The sequence below is a fragment of the Numenius arquata genome, chromosome 7 (genome assembly GCF_964106895.1).
Source record: "Numenius arquata chromosome 7, bNumArq3.hap1.1, whole genome shotgun sequence".
In the NCBI taxonomy this organism is placed as follows: domain Eukaryota; kingdom Metazoa; phylum Chordata; class Aves; order Charadriiformes; family Scolopacidae; genus Numenius; species Numenius arquata.
In genome coordinates this window covers 54,920,677-54,936,377 of record NC_133582.1, presented here as the reverse complement: position 1 = coordinate 54,936,377, position 15,701 = coordinate 54,920,677, and the positions used below count along the sequence as shown (strand labels likewise).

The window sequence follows — 15,701 nt, the reverse complement described above, 5'->3', positions numbered from 1 at the left end:
ATCCATCCATTTTATGATTAATCTAGTCCAAAAGTAATCACCAACAAACAGTAAAACACTGTGGATCCTGATTCATAAAAGTTACTTAGCATATTACTGTGGAGGGCACTGGTACTGCTGGTGTTAAGGGTCGCTTTATATTTCCTTTATTAGCTTGGATTTTCAAAGGTTTGCTTTTCTCTTGGGTTTTTTTACCTCATCAGGCTGAAACTTGGCACATGAACCATCTGCCAAGATGAAAGATTATTCTTATCAGTTAAACCATTACTTTGGTGCTATGTTTCTGACAGTTACAGCAACTTTTGCAATTTTTATTAGGTAACTAATGAAACTAGATCGGCTGTCACCTGTCTGCACTGAAAACCTTCCCTTCATATTCGCATTTTTCGAGGTGGCTAGAATGCCGGAGATAATGGGGATGACAGATTACAATGATAGTGGTGTGTCAGCTCTTCAGGGCACATTGATCCAACAAAATGTAAATAGACATTTCTCATCCCTAGGATGAATGCACAGACCCGAGCGGTACTGACAACACGCAGAAGTCAGTTGTGATACAGTCCCTGCACCTTCCTGCATAATTAGCAGAAAACTATTGAAAGAGAGTAATTCTTTGAGGGCCTGACTGTTCCTGCCTCACTGGGGTTTTGGGGAATCATGGGGGGAAGAGAGTCTGCAATCCCGGTTTCTGAGGACAGAAGGAATGGGAGAGACCTACTGCCCTGCGCCCCGCTCCCCTCCCCACCACCAGCGAGAGGATGGAGAGACAGACAGACAGAAGGAAGGGAAGAGGACATACCACCAGCGATATATGCCAGCCACAGACTGACCATGCGGCTGCCACACCACTGAGGTCACGCTGATGGCCCAGTAATTTCGGTAGAACTCACACAACATCTATTTCTACACGTAGTAATTCCCCAGAGTTTGTCCATCACCTTGTATGATTATGTACCAGCCACTTTAAGTGTGACAGGGGCACAAAGGGGGAGGAAAAGAAATAAAAAAATAGTCACATGGGCGCTGAATAATCCTTATCCCATCCAGTCCTGTACAAGCACAAGTCAGCTTTTCCAGGCTGATGTAGATTGAAAGATTTAAGCTGTCCAGAAGCTTTGGACTATTTGAAATTGATGAACAAATTCCATCACTGTTCAGTCAAATAACTGCTGTTAATGCAAGATATTTATTTTTTTTCAGGTATAGAGCAGCTCAGTAAGCTTTACTAAGGAAGCCAAAAATAAACTCTGTATTGAAAAAGCCGTCTGAGAGGAATATTAAGCTCTTGATCTGGAGTCAGACAAATCAAAAATGGGAAGTATACAATACACACCCTTACCAAAGAATCAGTCAGATCTTTTCGGTAGACAAACATACGACTGGATGACTCGAAAGATTTTGAGATAGCCAAGTCATTTGGTTGTAGTTCGTGTTTTTCTGTAAAAAGAGAAAACAAAATACAAAAGCTTCAGAAAAAGGAGTAAAAGCTGTATATAAATATGAGAAAAACACTACAAATATATTTGTAAAGCCACATCAACTTCTTAGAATGTAACTAAGCATCAAATCCAGTCCCTATGGGGACCGTCATCTCCACACTATTCAGGCACAATAAAGGCGAGATGTCTCTCTGATGCTGGACTCGAGCAGAAAAACTTCCAGCACCTGCTTTCAGCCTGGACTTCACACAGGACAGAGAGAAACCCTTAAATCATCTATTCTAACCTCCTGTGCATTATAGAACATTTCATTTCAACCCAGTGTATCTACTGTAAACGTGACTTTCACTAGAGAAAAGTGTCTCGGCCTCCCGAGACAGCTGGTGCGTGTCACTGGCAGACAAGAGCAGGGGTGGAGATGTCATCAGTAGCCACAGCCATTTCACAAGAAAAGAAGTTTAAAGGCTCCCAACACCATGAAATTCACCCCATGGAGCAGTGCCCAAGAGTCCTTTACAGTACGGTATTTACAGAAATTCCTCTAAACTTACTCATTTAGGAAACATCTGAGTAAAAGAGCAGGACACACCAAACTGTTAGCAAAGAGAAAGGACTTTTTTTTTTTTTTTTTTTTCCTCCACTTCAGAGCACAAATTCAGCTCTGGGCAATCTTGGATGCACCAGAGAAAGGTGTGGGGAAAAATAAAGCCAAACCCAGAACACAGCTAAAAATCTGCCCTGGGAAAACGAGCCCTGTCTCGTGCTGCAGGCTCCAAGTAATCTTCTGGAGACTTGACACGTGAGATGTGATTACAGCGACTGTATTAATGTAGACCCAAAAGCACTACAAGCACGTTGACAACTACCTTGGACTTTTTGTTGCCCATGAGGGAGGAGTAGGACCAGGAGGAGTCTGAGAGCCAAACATCATTTCAGACTCTCTTCCCTCTTTATCCATGCTCATACTGACGCCAAATACATTTATGTTGAACTACCAGTATGTTTTTTCAAGGTAATTTTGAATAAAAAGAATTTGCTTTATCATTTCAGGAGTATGATGAAAATGCATTCTCCAAAGCTCATACTGCTGCCCTCCAAGCGGACGGCAGATGACAGTTCTGAGTCATGCAAATAGCAAAAAAACAAATAAATAAAAAATCATGGCAGGGTAGTGTTTATTGCTCACAGCACAGGAGTGACAATGCATAAGAACAACGATACTGAAATTGTGGTATCTCCAATCCAGGCAACATGACGAAACAACGTTTTAGGGGTTACAATAGTCATGTACAAATGAAAACCCTATTGCACCTGCGTTTTAATTATTGTTTCTTATTGAACAGCCAAGTGGCAACCAATTCTATTCTGTGGCTTTCCTGGGAAAGAATGCGGTCTAAAGATAACAGTGTGCTTCGTTAATTACGAATTGTTGGTTTTCTTTACCCAAGCAGGCAGTTAGCACCTGATTTATTGCTATCAGAGCAAAACTTGCCCTGCTCTCCAATGGGAGTGCAAGACGTGAAAAACAACAGCAGCAGCACAGTGATTTGGCAGTGCTGTAAAACGCACTGGGGGCATCTGGGCACACATAGGGGTAAAAAGAGTTTGCTTGCAAATGATGTGGCCCGGCTGGCCAGGACACCTATGTGTAATGCTCCCGTGTGGCTGCTCCATGCCCTCGATAGCCAGAGCAGGGCACCATCTCCCTGCCACCCACACCAGTGCCCTGCAAAAAAATGGCTATTGAATTGAGCCCAGCGTGGGAGAGAAAAATGTGACCTTCCACTTATGAATTAAACAGAACAATCCAACATTTGTGTATACTTCATTTAACTAGACTGACAAAGTAGCAGCAATGAGTGCTATATCTCTAAGGATGCATCCTTTGTCCCAAGGGATTGATACCAGTTAATGTTATTTGAGAATATGGCCAAGATATTCTACATTCTTAGCCCCTTTTTGTAGATCCAGCTTTGCATTTCTATGCGCCTACTTAAATTGCTTCCTCTATATTCCCTAAGAGCCAAAAGACACCACAATGAGCAAAACAATCTGACCAAAGAGCTTGAGACCTGCCAAAAAGAAAAATCAAAACCAAAGTACATCTTGGAGGTTTGGCTGCTCCCTAGTATCAGCCCATGATCAGTCTGGTCTTCGTTAAAAAAGACATTAAGCTTTTCTTTCAATGAGAAACACTAACATAATAGGCAGAAAATGTCAATTTTAAGCAAGACTGCTTACAAAATACTGCTTGGATTGCTCTCTATCTCAAATGTGCAAATATATGTGCAAATATCCCTCCTTTCTGCTGGAGAATATTCATTACCCATGCCATAAGTGAGGAAACAGCCACGGATATAGTATTTGTTATTCCCTTTTATATTTTTAAAGCAAATCATGCCTCATCGCCTTCCAAATTAATTTAAATGCGGAAGCAGGAGATTTATCTGTGGGGAAAAAATAAAATCTTGCAGTACTGCTGGAGACTGAGAGTCCTTTGCACTCCCTTCCCAGCGAGGAGATGCCGTATCCAACAGTACCCAAGAATGAGCTGTTGCCATGGAAACGACTCTCTGGGAAGCAGCTCCTCATTGTTCCCGTGGTCATCCAGCTGTGGGCCCGCACAGGAACAGCTGTATCCTTTGCACCAGAAAATGTCAGCCCTCCCTCACACGATGCACTAAGAGGTAAGTAATCAGATGAAGGGGAGTTATTTACCACCAGAGAACGCCACTGTCACCAGCGCCAACTCCTCCTCTGGGTACTGGATCTTTTCTGCTACAATCTTCAGTATCTCCTGAGCTGAAGCGGACACTTGAGCTTTCACACTGACATAGGAGTGCTCCGTTATATACACACGGCAGAAAACTGCACAAAGGAAGAAAGACACGCTCAGCAGGAGGCAGAGACACCTGAACGGAGAGGAGGGGAGAATCTTGCAGAGGCGACCATGGCGATGCCTCGGCTGCTGCAGCTGCAGGAAGGGTGGCTGCTGCACCCTGACCTGCAGGGACACGAAACTAAGCACAAACGTCACCATTTCCCCCCTTTCCACCTCCTCTCCCTGGGAAATGAGAGGGCCACGCAAACGGAAACAGAGATCCCCACAGCAATACTTATTTAAGACTTCCTAGCGTGAGGATTTGTCACGGACAACCTCCTCTACAGCTTATCTTCTTTGCAAACTCAGCTGTTGCCATCTTTTCGCCCTTCCTTTTAGGTTCAGATAAATCACCGCCCTTTCAGTGTATTTCACGTCTGCTGCAGAAATTATTTTGGACCTCCGCTTCCACCTGGAAAAGCCAGCAACGCAAGAAGAGCGCTTGATGCATGCTCTTCAGCCACTCCTGCTGCCTTATCTGTCTAGACATCTAAACCGCCTGCGCTGCCAGGGTATTTTAGCACCAGCAGAGGCTGACCGAACAGCAACGCAATTAGTTCTGACAACTTTTTCCCTGAACCACTCGCAGCACACATAAAAGGGCCTGGTTTGGAGAAATTCCACGGGCTCATCACTTCCACTGAAGTCCACAAGCTGGTCAGGCCCTGGGAGGGAGATTCCCAGCAGTAACGCTGTGGTCAGCTCAGGCACTACTTTGTTTCTGCTATGAAAAGGGATGGACGCTCTGCTCCTTCTGCTTGCCAGAATTTTGGGTTTATACACCTTTTGCCGAGTTTGCTGTAGCCAGTTCTTTGAAATACAGCTGCCATACTTAAAAGGGCAGAAACAGAGCTGCAGACTTGCATAAATATTTCAAAAACTGCATCTGCTAATAAGAATCACCACAACTCTTGGTTTCATACTCACTTCAATGCTTAATTAAACTTTCCATTTCCTTCTACTCTAGCACTTCTTATTGCAAACAGGCTGCTACCATGTCAGCGTAAGACAAAACTTTTCTTCTCCAGAAATGCTCCATTTTTAAATTATTTTTATTGACAGATGTATGTAGCAATAGCTCTGTTTGTCCTACAAATCTTCACGGCTTTGGGGCACCTTCATTAACTCAGACCATGCCATAAGTGGTTAAGAACTCTCTCCTCAAGAATATTTTTTTTTTGTGTGTGTTGTAGTAAAGAAAAAACGAACATGAGAAGGAAGGAGGAACTTAACATTTAACCTTGGGGAAGAAAAGTAATTTAATTTTATAATTTTTTCTTCACCTGTCTCTGCTGACAGACCGTAAATCAGATGCTGATCCTATGGCAGAATCTCTCTTCGGAATGGATATAAATCATAAGAAGATAGAGACATCAAATTGCACACTAAACTACTAGGTAGAAAAATATATTTTAAAAAATCTGACAGAAATATTTGGCCTCCATATGCAGTGTGCAACACAACTTGCCTACAGTGAATCTGTGTGAAATCTCCCTCTCACTGTCATTTGGGACGGGAAGATGACAGCAATATGTTAATTTATAACTGGGCTACTGACATATCCTTTGTTTAACATTGAACTAAACCAATCCACAGGTCAGGTTCCCAAGCACAGCCATCACGCTGATCCTCCCAAAGCCTGCTCCCTGAGGCACCTCTCAAACATCCCGTCTGTGGTGTCTATTGGCACGGACCATGCCCTCTCTTCCAGGAGCCTCTGCTGCTCCTCTGTGAGATGCAGGAGGGAATGCCAGTAGGAAGAAGCAGCCATAGGCTACAGGTCACCCTGTAATGGTTACAATAGGGGGTAAAATGCCTCCGGTCAAGTGTCATGGTGCGGCTTGGACAGACCCAACAAGCCCCATCGCTCAGTAGCGCTCCATCGCACCAGCTTAGACATCCACCCTCAGCATCTGTCTCTCCTCTCCCCAACTCCACTTTTGCTATTTCATGCCCTCAATCCCATCACATTCTGCGGCTCATGCTCTCCAGAAGTGAGATAAAAGCAATTTAACCCAGTCAGGGCTGGCCATTCTGAGTCCTGCCTTTTCTGCCCCCACAGCCACGCAGTCTGTCCCCTCTCTGGTGCCAGCTCACTTCCCTCCCAATTCACCCATGAGCTGTGCCTGACTTTTTAAGAAGAATGAGTGGGGGGGGTTCCCATCCTAAGTGACATTTTTAGAAACAGCCTTGATAACATAAACCTCACGTAAACTTGTATTTGAAGCACGGAAAGAGGATATCTATCAGCAGCATGTATTGTGTGGAAAGACCTGGCACTGAAGGAGCTCAGTTTTTATTCTGTCACAAATGAGCACTAAAAATATCCTGACTTCAAATAAACTTCCGGACATTTGTTCCCAGGGAGAACCAAAGATACATCGTCCTGTGGCGAGACTTCCAGGTAGGAGGCCCTTCCGCCTGTTCTCTCTACACGGTGTTATCCTCCTCTCTGCCTCCTTCCTTGTACAGGCGTTACAGGAGGGTGACAGCCTCACTGTGTTACTGCATTAGTAGCGAGGAAGGGAAATTGCGTTAAGAAATGGTTGACATTAAAGCAAAGTGGCACCTTGCCCTCCACACAGAGACATTTTCCGAGAAGGAACCAAGGCAGGTTCCCAGAGTTAGCAGATCCTGCCCCGTTTCACGTGACAGGCTTATTCGTTCACCTTTTGCATCTGAGATCTAGGTCAAGAGACCGAGAGCACGAAATAGAGCAGGAATAACACCTGGTGGATGGGCCGCCAGCATTCCTGGGAGGCACCCAGCTCTGCCACAGGGCTGCTGCAGGAGCCCAGTGGAGGCAAAAAGCCCTTGAGATGTCATGTCACTGTTGAACCAACCCCTGCAGAGTAGGAGGTGGGAAGTTAACCTTACACAGTCAAATTTTTCTTCTTAAGGTCCTGTTCAGAAGCTGTTAAAAAAAAATTCGCATTATGGGCAGCCCTTGAGAAACAATTTCGCAGTTTTGGAGCTTTTCCTCCACTCTTTCAATCATACTTACTTTCTTCTGTTTCATTCATGGTTCCTCTGTGCTGCAGCCAGTTCTCCTTTAGACTGAACTGGTGGAAAAAGGTTTTGTTCTGTGAGACAGTGTGGGAGGGGAAAAAAAAAAAAAAAAAGGTGAGATGACAGTGACTCTCTGCATCCTTGTCCTTTACAAAGCAGTAATTCACACAACACAGCATTCAGCCCATACGCCTGGCCAAGAAGGTTTCTGTATAGGAAATCCACCCACCCTTTCTTGGATCGGTGAACTGGGAGTTGCCTTACTAAGCCATGGCCAAGGTGGGGATTTTGGAGGAAGCAGGACATGCCTAGGCTAAGCAGCCTGCATGACTCAAGGTTCTCTGTAGCCATGTTCAGAGACCATATATATATTATACACTTATTCTTATATACATTTCCTATGTACCAATAGGAAATTTAGCAGTTTCACTACAGTCTCACGCTCTGCCTTCCACATTTCCACAGTAACATTTAAGCTTATTACACACTTCAGCTTCAGCCCAGTAAATATGTCGAGCACAGCAATTCACCTCTGTTCAGTCTGTACTCCAGCTTACTCTGGCTGCATCTTCTCTCTCCGGTTAAATAGAGGGATTCATGTTCCTCTCTTTCTTTCTCTGTCCCTGTCACAACATATCCCCCCTTTGCTCTGCCTACTTGACATCCGTAGTCAACGCGTGTGCTCAGCCCGGTTTGCTCAGGTTGCTACATCCCTCCAGCCTGATGGGGACACGCTCCCCGGCCTCTCCTGAATTCTGACATCTCAGAGCATCTTGTTAAGATGCTAATACTGTCACAGCCACTGCAGGTTAACTCACACAGCTGATAACCAGGCTGCACCGGTAGGAAAAAAAAAAATTCCTTAAGCAACGTTGCAGGTCTAACCTCACTGATGTATCCTGTCATGTTTTTGGCCACCAGTCACTTCCAATTGAGAAGGCAAGAAAAGAAAGTAAAGTAGGCAGAAGGGAAGAAAGTGAGACAAGAAGTTATCTAGCAACCAGCAACAATTAGGTCTGCATTACCTTCCGGTGAGGTGAATATTCATCTACAGTGCTGAAACAAAAAGGAAAATCCAAATTATTCTTTCCATCCAAAGATTAGGACAAGGAAGTTTTAGCTATTAAGAAGTTGACAGCATCAGAAAGTTTTTAGCATTAAATGGTCACTGCAGAACGGCTGCAGAGCTCCTTCAGGGAAAGCTAAAGGCATCTGGCTCAGCCAGAAAACTTATCTGTGACTTGCACAACCAAAGCAGGGAAAAAAGCAACACTGCCAGCCCACAAGCTGCCGAAGAACACGGACACAGCCTGGACCCCCAGAGTAAGGAGTCAGGGTCACCATCAGGGACACAGCTCTTTCCACTTTCCCAACGGCCAAACCAGAGAAAAAAAACTCCAGTTGTTGGAAAAACGTGCCAAGGAAATACCTTTTACAAATACCGTAATTATTAGTAAAATAATAACCCTGAGACGACTATTGCAAAAGAGATTTGCTGCTCAGTACTGCAGATTGCAGAGAGAGAATGAGAATGAAGGTACCATCTGAAGTCACAGACTGCAGCTTCCAAGGGAAATTTTGCCAGCTTTTCCACAAAGTCTCGCACTACTTGCAAGTCATCCCAACCAAAATTGATTGGGAGTGACTGCTGAACCACACACACCACTCAACAAACATCAGAGAAGATTGAATAATTTAGCTTTAGTTTAAAGAAGAGATGATTTGAAAAAAATGAATATAGTACTTGTATCACTCATCACTTTACTGAATTACAGCAAGATGACAACAAAAATAAATTACACTCTAAATAAAAGGAGACTTGATCACAAATATAATCAATACTTACTGACGACGATGCATCCCAAGTATCTTCTGAAATTCTTTCAGGTCCTTCTCAAGAATGGGATATTCATACACATCATCTAACACATTCCTGTATATCGTCTACAAAATAAAACAGTATCTGCAAACATCTGATAATCCAAACATAAATCTAAAGCATCACATCAGCGGTCTAAAACAATTCAGGCACTAGCCTACTAAAATAAATTTCATCATTACATTTATGCAAGATCCACAAGGAGAGAATGTTCCTGTTTAAACTTCCAGACTGGTCAATATCCAGCTCGCTTTTGGAGAAACACTCTTTGTGCCATCATGGAGTGAGAGGGCAAAATGTTGACACTCATTTGTCTACAAACCGCTAGACTTAAAGCAACACTTGTGGCTTTTACATGAAATCTGGGTTAGGTCAGAAGAACACATTCTGATGCGTAAGAACATACCACACCATCATCACTTGTCCAAAATGATAATAAACAGGTTCATTTGATTAAGACTTTTAAAATGGAGAACGTTCTCTTTCACTTTTCCTCATGTTTGCATGCATTTTACATGGTGTTGATGTCTCACAAACAAGTAACAATGTGCTCCTAGTTGTAAACCGATAAATAAATAAATAAACAAACGCTATTTCTTATTTTTGGGGGAGGCATTGTCTGAATATCATCAATCAGGAAGCTCAGTTAAATGTAAAAATCACTGCCTCAGACAAATAAACAGAACTGGTTGTCATGACTGAAATCATAGGAAATACTTTCTCTATACATTTTCAGCATATGGACATAGATCCTTCTCTTTCTCTTTCAAGAAAATAAGGATCAAACGTATGAGCTGAATCATCAGGTTTGCTTTTATCCAATTAACACCCCGACATTCATAAATTTCAGCATGAGTGATTCTGGCCTACAATCCTAAATATTGTTTTTGCAGGCATAACTTCAACCATCATTAACATCACTGCTGCTTGATGCTGCACAGAAGCCTCAAGCAGAGAAATTGTGTGACAATACACAGTCACACATCTCCGTGGCCAGAAAGACAAAGCTCGGCATCAAGATACGTGCAACACGGTGTAACCTAACTGAGAGCTGGAATGATGTCCCCTTTCCAGGACAGCACTACACATCCAGTACCAAACAGCACAAATCCCAAGACTTCTGCTTCTATAGGCAGTGTGTCCTACTCCAAAAACAAAACAAATAAACAAAAAAGGAAGCTCAAGACTTTCTTCAAATCAAGTTCAATGTCTCACTCCTTTGTCTTGAGAGAATGACTGAAGAGAGCAACAAGAGCCTTAAGAAGACCCCCAGTTGTAGACAAAAGAGTTTCATCAGGAAAGGTGGAAGATCCTGCAAAGTCTCCTAAAATACTTTCATCTTTCAACCAGCAGGGGAAAAAATAAATAAAAAAAATCAACAACCACATGGATCACAGGTCAGCGACAACATGGCTACTTGCAAATTTACAAGGGAATTATAAAAGCTTTTGGAACTCATTCAGAAAGATCAGAAGTTCCTTGCTATTATGCAAGGACTTCATTTTATTTATTAAAAATAGATAAAGCTGTGCTGCTCTCCGTGTGCACCTGACAAACACTAGGGAATAGCATTTCACTCCTCAGACAAAGTAGCATCTCTTATAAGGACCACAAAACTCTCTCTTCATCCATGATCCTCTGGGTACTGACTGTGAACCCCGTTCTGGCAGAGACAACCACTGTGTCCAAGGAACATCCATATCATTGTAGTTTTCTTACTTTCCTAGATTTTCCCATTTTCTAGTTTCATATGTGAAAGTAATGTTTTTGACATTGAATGTATTGACTTTACAAATTTTCTCTTCAAGCTGACTATCTCTAAGGCATTCAAGGAAGAAACATGTAAAACATTTTACATTAGAGATTTTGCTGTCGGGGCTTTTTAGACAAAGTATGATAATTAAACAGTGCTGAAATGCATCGGAAAGTGTTTCAATACCTTTAAAAATTGTTTTAAATGCTCATCTTCGTGTAACCAGTCTTTGTATAGAGAAGTCCACTGAGACACCAAATGCAAGACTTTTCGTTTCCTACAGGACACATCAGAGTCATCTTCTTTGCCTTGGTGGTTCTTGGCACAATAGGTGCAGTAGGTTAAGGAACAAATACTAAGGCCTCACTTAAAACTTAAAAATTAAGTGATGAAAAATATCTTGCAATCATCTCATTTGCTAATGAAAGATTTTTTTACTACATTGCTCAGCTTTATGTGTTTTATCCCACCTGGAGCTTTAGAGAGTTTCATCAACTTTTTGAAATGAAATGCTCAGTAATAGAAATGTCAGTTCATCTCCTGTGTCAACGGGATTTTTATTTCTCCTTTATAGATTAGAGAGGCAAGTCTATAAAAGTAAAATCAATTCAAAATGAATTATACAATGTTGAGTCATATCTTTTCTGCCGAACTGTGAATGAACCTTTGTCCCGCACACTGATGCCAACGCGAATGTCTGGAGAAGGAGGACAATGCATCATTAACAACAACAAAAAAAAAACAGGCAGAGGAAGACAGTTTCTTTTTCCCTGCACAAATTACCCTATCGGGAGAAATATTAAAATAAAAAAAAGAAGGTGAAAGAATCTATTTCCACCATTGTTCTCTATTCACAAAGCAGAAACACCAAATGACAGAAGATACCCACTTTGTACATTGTTCCTGTCCCTTCGCTATTCTTTGATTAGGTGAAAGACGATGTTTTCATCACAAAAGATACAGAGGAAAAAAAGAAAAGAAAAAAAAAAAAGAAACCAAGTTCACATTATAGCTACAAGTTCATTCAAACAATAGCCCACATATTATTGAAGTAATTGGAAATACAAGAAAAAAATTCTTTTACCTCAAAATAAGTTAAGACTTATATACTGTATCATATGATAAAAGGAGCAGAGACTGTAAAATACTTATTCTTCATTTTTCTCATCACATATTCTGAAATGTATTACACACATAGAGGTATTCTAAGAATTAACATATAGGTCTGAAGAGGTTTTAACTCCATTTTAAATGTTGTTTTTGTAGCAGTTAGGTTTGTGTAACTTCAAACCAAACCAGCAGACAGAAGATTGCTTGGCTGCTATGAGTTAGGTGTCTGCTTCGATACATCTTTCAAGCATTCTTATGAAGTACGCACATACACAAAGGCGTATGTTTTGGATACAGGCTTATTCAGAGACAGCTTTAGCTTTGTACATTCAACTTCAGAGCAAGAATTTTTTGTTTATTGATTCCTCAGCTATGCAAATGCTAAATGTTTTAACAGGTGAATGTATCTCTCTCTCTGTTTACAGGCATGTGCCAATTCGGGGAACTCGTATCCAAATTTGGATTTAATTTTTCCAGTTTGAAGCTCTTCCTCCACAACCGATTTGAGTTAAGAAAATAACATAACCTGAATTTAGGAAGCTACAGATATGAATTGAATTCCAAGTATCATAAAACCTTATGAAAATTGGACTGAAGAGACCGTGAAAGACATGCTAAACTAGTCCACCCTAAGAGAGACTCACATATACCCTATGCTATCCTTGGAATATATTTTCTAGTTTCTTCTTAATATTATCCAGTATCAAAGATTCTACTGTCTCACATTTTCCACTCCAGTGTTTCTTTTCTTAATGTAGCGTCTCACATGAAACTGTTTTACAGCAATTTACTCTCATTGCCTCTTGTTCCATTTGGAATCGATATGGGAATAGATTCTTCCCTTCCTCTTTAGGTACCTGAAGACTATCTCGTTTATAGTTTCCCTTTTTTCCGTAAAACAATCCCAATTCTTTAAATCCTTCTTTGTAGGTCTTTTTTTTTCTAGAATTCTAATAATTCCCATTGCTGTCTTCCGATGTTTCTCCCACTTATTCATGCATTTCATGGGGTGTGATGCCAAAACCCCGGGTGCAGTCCACATCCTAAGCATGCCATAATAAATGTTTGACAATTGTTCTCCTTTCTCACCATTTTTACATGCAACATCAAAATAATCACGCAGGGTTGTATTTCAATTATACCAATATGCAAAGAGCAAAATTAATTATCCCAGGCATGCAATTTACTACTTTTGATATAAGGCTTGACAATATATAAGCCTAAGTGTAGGTGTGTGACCCCTGTTAATACCACACTTAATAAAAGGATATTGCCTCAGAAGTGCCTGGCACAAGTCATCAGTCGTCATGAAGACTGTGTACGTGAGAAGGAAGTCATCCAGGAGAGTTTCTGCAGAGGAAGACAAAAAAGCCCAAGGTACAATTTATTACTGAGAGGAGGAAGAGAATATCTACTCCTGTTACAGTGCGCGGCAGGAATAGGGCCCCCTACCCCCCCCAAAAAAAGGTCCAAAGCATACAGAATACATCAAACTTGAAGTTTCAAACAGTTAACAACATGTCGCTGCTGCAGAGATCAGATCCTTTATTTAACAAGCACATCCGCAGTTCTCAAAAAAAAAAACAACAAGCACAAATATGCACAAAATAAGCCACAGTTCAGGAATCGGTGAAAAAGACTCCTTATCATGAACACCACCATCCTGCTTGGCTCTGCTACATGCAAAACAGCCTTCCTACCAGCTAAGTTGTTCTGGAAATTCAGAAGCAAACCTTTTTGTAATAGGAGAGAGAAAACTGCGATTGCCATGTACCATGATTAACATGTACACAGAGTAGTTGAGAACCGTGAAGTACATATATTCAAATCTTTAGCTGGTTAGTCTTGTGGGCATCGCTGTAAGCACAGAGACATTTTATCTAAGGTGTATTTAATTACATTACTGAAGTTTTTTGCTTCTTCTGATGTTCCTCCATCTAGTTTCTATCATATAAAAATGTTTTGAAGGTACTTGCTGACAGACTGTCTTTACCCACTGCAGTGGTAGCACCTCAGGTTGTCAAGATAAACGGATCTCAGTGTAACTTTCTCATTCCTCATGCCCATGACAAACTAGTTTTAGGACTTTTCCAAACCTTTACACAGCAGGGAGGCTGAAAGGACTGGGTCTGCTCTAGCGTGAGAGGGCTCAGGGGTAATCTTGTGGTGGTCTTCAACAACCCAACGGGAGAGTAGAGGGAAGACCAAGTCAGGCTTTTCCTGGAGGTGTGCAGCAAAAATCACAAGGGGCAACCATCAGAGTTTGCAACAAGGGAAAATTTGTCTAGATACAAGGGACCTTTTTTTCCTCCTGTGAGGAAGGTCAACCGCTGGGACAGGCTTTCAAGACAGGCTGAAGAATCTCCAGTATCAGGTATATTCAGGGCTTGCCTGGGCAAAGCCTTGAGCATCCTGGTCTTACTGGACCCGCTTTGAGCAGGGGTTGGACCAGATGCCTTCACAGATCCCTTCCAACTGAAATTATTCTGTAATTCTTAAAAAATGTTGTGTGATCTAGGGATGTATTTGTATTTGGTTCACAAATAACAAAATCTTTATTTTTCTGCAAACAGACAAGAGAATTATATTGTTCTTTTTACCCCCAAAATAAAAATGTGTTTGGTTTTTTGGTTTTGTTTTTTCTTCCCAAAAGGGTAAGATTTTCCTCAAGTTTTGAGAAGCTCCTGCTCACCATATTTCTTTGAATTCCAGCATATGCACTGTTTTTTCTTTAACAAGAAAACAGGTTTGCACCACCTGCTTTGTCAGATAAGAACAGGAACATGGACAGAGGCTGAACAATAACAAAAGTAATTCCGCTTATACTGCAGAGCAAAAAAATACTTTACCAGTATAACTAGTTGTTACTAGTTAGCACCCGGTTAGCCAGTTGTGATTTAAGTGGCAGATTTACAACTACAAAGACTAAGGGCTGAACCATACCTCACATGAGAAAGGTAAGGCTGAGCCTGATTTTCTCACTATTTGTTCGTGATCTGTTCCAGTCCAAGCTAGTGCTTGTGTACGAATGTGCACCTGAGAGCATCCCAGCAGCTTTTCACACCAAGACTGCAATTTCACAATAATTTAGACCAATTTCAGTTACAGCTGCCCTGGACTCCCTTGTCAGTAAATTATTAACCCCATAGCCAGGGTACAGGATGACAGAATTCATCCATATATCATTCAAAGCCAGATAGCATGTGGATGTCACATGGAAGGATAGCTAATGACACCCCACCCTGTGAGCATGGGATTCAAAATACCTCTATTGTTAGTTTGGTTTTTTTATTAAAAAAAAACAACCTAGCTAGATCAATGCATTTAACACAGCTTGTCTAGAAAGAGTCCTCCTCCTTATCTGAAGACATATAGCTAAAACCCCTTGCATTCAGAAACAGAACAATTAAATTCTTTATATTGTTAAAAACAACGGAAAGTATTATCTCTGTATAAAAGGAAGATTTTGTCTCAGTAAACGAAAAGACATTGTAAACAGCTTGTTCTTTATGTGAAAGGTCATCTATTCATTCTGTTGTGCATCTTTTGGATGACACTATGCAGCTATTAAAGTTGGAGGTTTCACAAACACTTATTTGGAAACTGTTGTTCTTGAAGTCAACAACCACA

General features: G+C 41.4%; 1 protein-coding gene across 2 annotated transcripts in view; it reads right to left on the bottom strand.

Moving 5' to 3' along the window:
• The window catches only part of RAPGEF5 (Rap guanine nucleotide exchange factor 5), a 159,441-nt gene that overhangs the window by 22,976 nt on the left and 120,764 nt on the right, over positions 1-15,701 (bottom strand). For both annotated transcript variants that reach the window (XM_074150165.1, XM_074150166.1), the window contains 7 exons: positions 13,343-13,421; positions 11,148-11,292; positions 9,176-9,273; positions 8,355-8,385; positions 7,325-7,403; positions 4,158-4,307; positions 1,340-1,437 (listed from right to left, as the gene is read on the bottom strand). In XM_074150165.1, coding sequence (XP_074006266.1) covers positions 1,340-1,437; positions 4,158-4,307; positions 7,325-7,403; positions 8,355-8,385; positions 9,176-9,273; positions 11,148-11,292; positions 13,343-13,421 — 680 coding nt within the window. The remainder of the gene's footprint in view (positions 1-1,339; positions 1,438-4,157; positions 4,308-7,324; positions 7,404-8,354; positions 8,386-9,175; positions 9,274-11,147; positions 11,293-13,342; positions 13,422-15,701) is intronic.